At 45.7% G+C, this 9,175-nt stretch overlaps 1 protein-coding gene across 2 annotated transcripts; it reads right to left on the reverse strand.

The window, feature by feature from the left end:
* Positions 1-1,507: 1,507 nt before the first annotated feature.
* On the reverse strand, positions 1,508-5,341 carry LOC132453079 (inositol 1,4,5-trisphosphate receptor-interacting protein-like 2). Of its 2 annotated transcripts, XM_060045988.1 has the most exons (4): positions 5,082-5,341; positions 4,546-4,869; positions 3,922-4,153; positions 1,508-3,546 (listed from the first exon to the last, which is right to left on the reverse strand). In XM_060045988.1, exons 2-4 carry the CDS (start codon positions 4,776-4,778, stop codon positions 2,194-2,196), a joined length of 1,818 nt encoding a protein of 605 aa, XP_059901971.1. In that variant the 5' UTR covers positions 4,779-4,869; positions 5,082-5,341; the 3' UTR covers positions 1,508-2,193. The 2 variants fall into 2 exon arrangements, with proteins under 2 accessions (XP_059901971.1, XP_059901970.1); XM_060045987.1 differs by having other exon boundaries at positions 4,546-5,338.
* Positions 5,342-9,175: the final 3,834 nt, after the last annotated feature.

Consider the following 9,175-nt stretch of genomic DNA (forward strand, 5'->3'; position numbering starts at 1 on the left):
GTCGAGTAGGGTTAGTACTAGTAATAGGGTTAGTGTTAGTAACAGGGTTAGTACTAGTAATAGGGTTAGTGTTAGTAACAGGGTCAGTACTAGTAATAGGGTTAGTGTTAGTAACAGGGTTAGTACTAGTAATAGGGTTAGTGTTAGTAACAGGGTTAGTACTAGTAATAGGGTTAGTGTTAGTAACAGGGTTAGTACTAGTAATAGGGTTAGTGTTAGTAACAGGGTTAGTACTAGTAATAGGGTTAGTGTTAGTAACAGGGTTAGTACTAGCAATAGGGTTAGTGTTAGTAACAGGGTTAGTACTAGTAATAGGGTTAGTGTTGGTAACAGGGTTAGTACTAGTAATAGGGTTTGTGTTAGTAACAGGGTTAGTACTAGTAATAGGGTTAGTGTTAGTAACAGGGTTAGTACTAGTAATAGGGTTAGTGTTAGTAACAGGGTTAGTACTAGTAATAGGGTTAGTGTTAGTAACAGGGTTAGTACTAGTAACAGGGTTAGTGTTAGTAACAGGGTTAGTACTAGTAATAGGGTTAGTGTTAGTAACAGGGTTAGTACTAGTAATAGGGTTAGTGTTAGTAACAGGGTTAGTACTAGTAATAGGGTTAGTGTTAGTAACAGGGTTAGTACTAGTAATAGGGTTAGTGTTAGTAACAGGGTTAGTACTAGTAATAGGGTCAGTGTTAGTAACAGGGTTAGTACTAGTAATAGGGTTAGTGTTAGTAACAGGGTTAGTACTAGTAATAGGGTTAGTGTTAGTAACAGGGTCAGTACTAGTAATAGGGTTAGTGTTAGTAACAGGGTTAGTACTAGTAATAGGGTTAGTGTTAGTAACAGGGTTAGTACTAGTAATAGGGTTAGTGTTAGTACTAGTAATAGGGTTAGTGTTAGTACTAGTAATAGGGTTAGTGTTAGTAACAGGGTTAGTACTAGTAATAGGGTTAGTGTTAGTACTAGTAATAGGGTTAGTGTTAGTACTAGTAATAGGATCAGTGTGTGTGCGTGCATTTTTTTGTGCGTGCGTGTGCGCGTGCGTGCGTGCGTGCGTGTGTGTGTGTGTGTGTGTGTGCGTGTCTGTGATAGGGTTGAGGAACCACAAAAGGAGTCATGTGCTTCCTTACAGTCCTCAGCTGATGTGTTGATGAGACACTGTCATGCTGTCTCTATATTGTACATGCTTTACAAACCCTTACGATGCACAATGTGGGTCGACTGATCGTCAGGACGAGTGTATATGAACCCTGCTCCTCTCCCTGGTCCAGGTCATCTCTGTAAGCATCATTAGTACAACGTACTGGTAAACAGATAGATGTTTAACTGTTTCTGGTTCCCTAGTAGTTCTTGCCTCTTTGAAGGGATAAATGGTTTTCAACCTTATCTTGGTTATTTGAAGAACCATGGATAAAAAAGTTATTTAAATAACTTTTGAGCACCCAGTTCTCTGCGTAACTCGTCCTGGAACTATTGATACCTAGGTCATGACACAGATTTTCAGATTAGCCAAATATACCATAACCAGTATGCTTTTATTCTTAGCTGAGAAAAGCCATGTAAAAGTCTGAACACATCTTTTTAAATAATATAAAAAACAGCAACAGAAAAATCATGCACGGCATTTACATATAAAATATAAATCTTGGAATAGAAGCAATTGTATTATTAATATCACAAACAATACGTTTATATTTACGGTTCGTCCACTAATGTTTAGCATGCCTTGCGTGTCATAGTTTTAAAGTCATGATTCAATGTGTCCGTGTTGGTACATTTGATAAACATACGCATGTGTCTAAGAGAATACGTTTTACATGTGTACGGTTTTGTGTAGGCTGTCCCCGAAGAACAAACCGATAACCTTATCACTGTCTGACGGTATAGTATCTCTGTATCCCTGGACATAAGCTGTGACACATACTGTGAAGGTAACGCCATGTTCTAAAGAGCAGCGTAGTGCAGAGACACGTAGATCTCCACATGGAGCTGTGCGGGCGTGTCGCAGGAGTCCACTGGGGAAGCGGACACTACCATGACATCACTGTCCTCGTAGCAACCCGCAGCATGCCCTGAGGGGCACGCGTGTGCATCGTCAACCCATGAGTCACTACATGCATAATGACGCCAATCTGATGATATAACAATACTTGTGGTTACATGGTTACATGAATCATATGACATCACTGTCTTTGTCCTCGGTCACTTCCAGACGTGTCTGTGTCCCGGCGCTCCGAGCTGGGCGATCCCCGGCGGGCGAGTGAGGCGGATCAGCCGGTGGAGGTGTGTCCACGTGTACGCCAGACGCCCCGACACCATGCCCAGCTGCGCAGCGGGGATCCCCGCCCAGAGGTTCCCCCCGCTCGCCCTCGGAGCCCCTCCCGCCGTCGCCTTGGCCGGTTTGGAGAACGCCACGGGTTCTGGCGGCAGGCTGTCGGCGCCGTCGCCTCCCAGGAACAGATGAGCGATGGACCGCCTCTCCAGGGCCGCGCCGAGGCTCTGGACCAGGTCCTCCACGCGGGCCACCAGGTGGCGCTCCTCCCAAGCCTCGGCGGGGATCCCCAGCAGCAGACGCATCCAGGCGGTCTTCAGCACGTAGGAGGAGAGCACCGCCCTCCAGGCCTCCGCCCCCGGGCCGTCCAGGGCCTGGCCCCCCAGGTCCCGGACGGCCTTGACCAGCTGCAGGCACTTGAGATGGCAGGAGCGGCGGGGGAGCTGAGTCCTCTTCCACCCCAGCAGCCTCTGCTCGTGCTGGGGGAAGAAGAGCGTCCACAGGTCCCTCCGCTGACCGCGCCGCCCCGGGAGCGTCGCGGCGGCGGCGTCCGTCGGGACGAGGTAGACGCCGTTGGCGAGGAGGAAGACGGGGATCATGCGCACCACGGTGGAGATGTGGCAGCAGATGTAGTCCGGCTGCTGGGTGAGGTGCAGCTGCACGCACTGGTCGGACGGCGTGAGGCTGAGGCTGCAGTGCAGCTCGTGGGAGTAGCGCACGGAGGCCAGGCAGTGCTGCATCGTGTGAAGGAACCAGCGGAGGACCGAGGCCGAGAGGATCATGTAGACTCTGCTCCCCTTCTCACCTCCACCAGACGGGGATTCCTGGGGGCAAGGCCGCAGGAAGGTGCTGGCAAAGGCTGGGTGTCTGCGCAGCCATTCTTCATGTAGGGGCACCTCCAGGCAGCCTTTGGGAACGGGACCGCAGGTGTCCTCCTCGATGGTATTCAACACGTCCGCCTCGTCCCTGTCCTTGTCTTCGTACTCTCTCTTGAGGGCAGTCTTCTCCTGATCACTCCCTCGTATCTCTTGCCCGCTCTTGGGCCTCTTGTGTTTTTTCTGCTTGTCATTTTTCTTCCTCTGGACCGAACACGCGTGTTTCACTTCTGCTTTGGTTTCCTCCTCACCCTTACCCACATCCGTCTCTCTCTGGTCTCTCTCTCCCCCCCCCGGCCCCCACACGATCCTGGGCTGGGGCTTCAGTCCGCTGGGGACCCTCAGTGGGACGAGGATGTCAAAGCAGTCCGGAGAGCCGGTCTTGTGCTCCTCATAGGTGCTACCCACCTGGCGGTAGAGGTTGGGTCGGCAGTTAGATTTATCTTCAACATTATAAAGCAAGATAATGTACAGTGTGGTCATAAGAAGGACAAGTTGTAAATCATAGGTTGATCCACAATCGACAGGCTCTGTCTAAGTATAGGAGCATAGGAGGGTTAAGGGCAGTAACAAAGTTTTGGTCATTGTTTAGTAATTACCTGCAAGAAGAGGCAAAACCAAGTTTTCATTCAGCTCCCTTACGGTATATTGCAGTTAATTAGGATTCTAAATCACTACGACTCTCTCAAGTCCTCACAAAGTGGCAGAGTATCGCTTACAGAAAATCCCATGATGCATTCTGCCGTACAAGCCCTATAGCCTTAACGCAAAATAAGGAATCACCTGCAAGAAGTCGCCCCGGAGAGAAAGGCCCGACTCAGGGGTTGTGGAGGTGCGGCCGGCTCTGATCAGGTCTCCCACCACCTTGGCTACGTTGGCTTTGCTGTGGCCCACCATGTGAGGCGAGAGCCGCACACATCGGTTATAGAAGTCGTCCAGAAGCTGCTGCCGAGGTAATGTGTCCGTGAGCCGAGCCCCTTTTCCTGCCCTTCTCGGCTGGTGGGAGCAACAGAACCTGGAAGTGGAAAAGAAGAATGAATATGTGTTTCCATACTATGCCAAGTCAGAGCCGAAATGCTTTGTGATAGTTTGAAGTAAATTGACTTGCACTTTTACAGCGGGTATTTAACTTTGCCATGCACACAGTTATCATGCCAGATCATTCATCACTTGATAAGGATACCCGTACTGAATAACTTTCTGGATGAAGAACCAGACTGAGGTTAAATGGGAACATCCTCACTTAAAGATTAATCAATTTGGTGCTCCTTAAAAGTCAACATTTCAAAGCAGCCTCCTTAAGAGTTTGCGACTCTTCCAATGAAAACCTTGAATCTGTTTGTTTTCAATGACATGCAGGAGGATAAGCAAACACGTTGTGGGGGTTCATTCAAAGTTTGTAGCTACCTGAGGCTGAGGAAACACAGCGTGCCGGCCAGAACAAGCTTGAAGAGCAGAAAAAGAATGGAATAGCTTGCTTCATCCCAGCAGCCGTCCCCTCCCGGTGGGTCTCTGGAAACGTCTGACTTCTGCTCCGAGCTCAGTGTTTGTGTATAGTGGTGAAGGACCACCACGATGGCCACCAAAAAGAGGAGAACAGGCCAGAAGACCCGCAGATTGCATGTGTAAACGCGTATCATCCTACCCGAGCTTGTTGTCTCTCCTCTTCCCCTTCCTGCCTCATCTTTGACTCTGGTCTGTTTTCAAGTGAAGTTGGTTTTGTTCATTTTGCTGGGTTGGGCGTTTGGTATGGAAGACTTAAGTTAAGTTAAACTCATGTTAATGCACACGAAAAAAGGATTCACTACCATGATGTGCTGTGCTGTCTAGAGACGCTGTTCTTGTTTAGCTTCCTGAAACGCCTGTGTACTTTTCTCTCATCAAGACGCCTAAATCATATCTTATCAGGCTACAAACAGATGATTATACATTTACAGACTCACTCAAGGTTGCTTTAACTGTCTCCTTCCTGTCTTTCTCTCATTTGGGTCGACAGTTCCTTCCTCGTTCACTCAAATCTTCTTCGAACCGCTGCCTTTCCAACCCTCCCTCTCTCCTCCTCTCTCTCTCTGACAAATGACATCTCTGTGATCTCCATACTGCTGCCGGTTACCAACCAGGAAGTTCCTCATGAGAGAGGAATTTCAACATCGGAGGAAGAGAGCAGAAGGAGGCAGCGCGCTCTCTCCAACCCTCCTCCCCCTTTTCTTCTTTAAGGGAAACAGAGGGAGTGGGAATTCAAGCATCAACTTATGCGCCACAAACATTTTGTCCAGACCCAGTGAACTGTACCCCAGGGAGTAGGTAGGGGGCTGGTCAGCTTTCGCTCTTTTTTTTTGGTTTGACTCTTGAATAACTTTACTGATGCGTCAAAGCTTTAATAGGTTTGGAAAACTTTTTGTGCAACGTATTCTATCTGTATGTGTGTTCACTTATTGGCTTAACCATCACATGTTCAGAAGACAGACCCTTACAGGCATTTTAGTTGTCCAAAAACACAGCTTTACAAACGACATGCCGGAGGCAAACTCTTCCATAACAGAGAAACTAGTCTTTCAAGCTTACCAGTTGGTTTTATTTGGTCCACACTTTACTATATCTTGTATGACTACTTCCTTTATTGAAATAGCAGACCGATTTTAGTTCAGACAGTTTAAAAGTGTTTCAACATGGGCACATTGCATACTTCAATTATTGGTCACATTAAGTACACATTCTCGTGTGTGGTATATATATATATACCCGTGTGTGTGTGTGTGTGTGTGTGTGTGTGTGTGTGTGTTATTATCAGGGAAGTCAGGGAATTGTATTTAAGTTTGGATCTTAAGAATGTGGCAAACACTTTGCAGTATAAAAATAGAGGGTTGTCGAGTCTCTTTTAGACCATGGGACGAAAAGGGGCAGGAGGTCAGTCCATTACTGGTATCTAACCCGTCTCTGTTTACCTCATCTTCGTTTGTTTATCCCTCTCACGCTCTCACTGTACGTAAATGTAAAGCTTGGCACACTAAAGTGACCAGGGAGAGAGCTTTGGTTTCCTAATTGGTTGTCTTAATCCGTTTGAGTATTTGTTTACACATATATATATATATATATATAGTATACCCGACATAAAGTGTCTCTAGCTTTCAATGTGTATGCATTTATCATTAATCTTCGTGATTATTAATCTGCCACACAATCAAAAGTCATTCTGATGCCCAAAGAGATAAGAGAGAGTGGGTGAGAAATCGACATTGTAAATATAAACAAACATTATGACATAATAAAATGTATTACTATTTATAATTGTTCAGTACCATGAGCTCCGGTAGTCATAAGAAGACAAACCATTCCCACAACACACCGGCAAACTCCAAGCAGGAATCACTTGAGGACAATGTATTATGGATGTTTTTATGGGACTTTATAATTTGCAACCCACAAAGACAATTCAGATTGCGTTAACCCTGAAACACAAATATTTGGCACTTGGGCCTATTAAAATGATATCCACACATATTTCAATGTCCATGAAAGCACATTGTTTACTTGTGTCTTGTCAAATTAATCCATACTTACTTTATAACAGAATTTGACATGTGAACTAAAAAAAGGTCTGTCATACGTACATAGAATACACCTGTAGATGGTTAAATGCATAAATGAAATGAGTTGTAACCCACAGAGTCCAGTTCCCACTGGTGTAACACTGTGGGGGTGTGGGTGGATGACGGCTGGGTGAAGCAGCCTCACCTGGCGGACTCCTGGGCTGCACACCTGTTGCACGTTGAGTAATCAGTGTGCACAGGTTAGACCAGCCAGTTCCGTACACACTCAGGAAACCTCCCGTATGGCAGTGCAGCACCTTTGCAATAAACCTGATTCCTATGTTTGTAGGAGCCCAGAAAGCCACCTAGGAGGAGTTGAGCGTGGACCTTTGCCACACTGGCCAGGGTAGGAAAGGTCCAATGCCAAAGTTTGATAATGAACATGGCAAGGAGCTCCACTGCCATCCGGGAGATCTCCAGAGTGTCTTCTTCTGCTTCTTCTTGGGGTTTTACGGCGGTTGGCATCCACAACTTGGTGCATTACCGCCCTCTTCTGATCCAGTTAATGAATCAAAACAAAAATATCCAAACACTCACTCATTCACACCTTCTTTCTACTCTATATCCTATCATATAACCCTGTTTCTCTCAAAAAGCCAAACAATACTTTTATACAATTCCTCTTCATTAAACTTAAAATATTTTCCAAAGTATACTCCTGCATACCCAATTCTCTCAATAGAGTTTTCATACTTTCCCTCTCCATCCCATAACCACTACAGTTCATTAAAACATGTTCCACTGTCTCCTCTACCTGGCACCCCTCACATAATCCAGTGGGGTGTTTTCCTATCAAATTCATTGTTTTATTTAGTGCACTGTGCCCCAACCTTAACCTTATCAAAATTTGTTCATCCTTCCTCTGACCACTATACCTTATTTTAAAGTTAACACTTTTTTGAATATTATATAAGTATCTCCCTTTCTCCTCCCTGTCCCATTTGTCTTGCCACATCTTGTTAACTTTTCCCCATATCAGGCTTTTAACTTCTGCCTTACTTAAACTGATATTCATTTATACTTTTTCCTTCTCCAATGCCTTCTTCGCCATCTTATCGGCTTTCTCATTTCCCTTCACCCCTACATGAGCTGGAACCCATAAAAAAAGTATGTGCCTCCCCTGCTGAACGATTCTCGTAATTGATCTCCAGAGTGTGTGGAGATGGCTGGTTTAACCTGTGAACACTTATTACTCAATGTGCAACAGGTGTGTAGCCTCACCTAGCTCCAGAGCCAATCAGACTCGGCCAGGCGAGCCTGCTTCGACCAGCTATCATTCACAAACATCGCCGTAAACACGATCCCCAAATATTCTTTACTTGTGTTTTAGAATCAACACTATCATTCAGAACAGAACTTTGAACACAAACTAGACTATGCTCATTTGTGGATCTCCAGAGTTTTGTCCAATGTGTACCGAAGCTGATAGAATCTGTTTGTGTACATAGTCACACCTGTGGGTGGCGATATGTGAGCCAGTAGGTGGCAGAATACCTCAAATGCTGTTTTCTGTGTTACGTGGGTGTTTTTACCCTCTTACTGTTTGAGAACTCAGGGTTGGAGGTCAGGAGCTTTAGGTTACTGTCTCCATAGAGACGGGGGGTCAAACCAGCACAACCTATAACCCAGCGGCCTGAACTCATAATCTGGGTTATTAATATACCCCAGCATTTTTGGTTTCTAGTAACATAATTGTTTCTGCAGTAGTACGCTTTTAACTGTTTCTACAGTGGTATTAAGGTTACGATGAGTTTCTACAGTTGTGTAATGGTTACTGTGAATGTGTACAGTAGTCATTTTCTACATCAGTGAATTTATTGCTGTGATTACTACGGTTTAAATTTGATTACTCTGTTTTTAAACCTTTTCACAATCCGTTACGTACTATATTCACAGTAATTAACTGTGCAGAAACCCAGTAAATAACTGTCCTGGAGAGCATCCTGATCACCTGGCTTCACATTCTGTCTCACTACACAGATCAGTCTGGACCGGGCGGGAGCCCTTGCCTCGACAAACAAACTTCTTCAGCCAATCAGTGTGTCTGAAAACATAACACGCAATCAATGTGAGCGGGTCAGTGGACGCACGTCTTTTCCAGCATGGAACTCTGCTGGTGCATCGCCCTTCCCTCTCATTGCTTCGGACCATGGCTTCGGACACGGTTTTACCAGCGGCGGCCTGTATTTTACCTCATCACTACGACATCCTCCCTGTTTTTTCTGTTTACGTCATCCCCTGATTGATCCCAATTACGTCGTAATTTCTGGAAATCAATATGGGTGGCTAGAGGTCCAGACTGATCCATTTAGAGAAACAGAATGTGAGGTCATGTGAACAGGATGGTCTCCTGGCTGCTCAACTGCTGGGATTCCCCCAAAAATAGCTTATGGAGAGGCATGTGCTCCCGGGAAAGAGGCACACAAATGGGCTGTGCCCTAAAATAG

Source organism: Gadus macrocephalus, chromosome 2 (genome assembly GCF_031168955.1).
Source record: "Gadus macrocephalus chromosome 2, ASM3116895v1".
Classification (NCBI taxonomy): domain Eukaryota; kingdom Metazoa; phylum Chordata; class Actinopteri; order Gadiformes; family Gadidae; genus Gadus; species Gadus macrocephalus.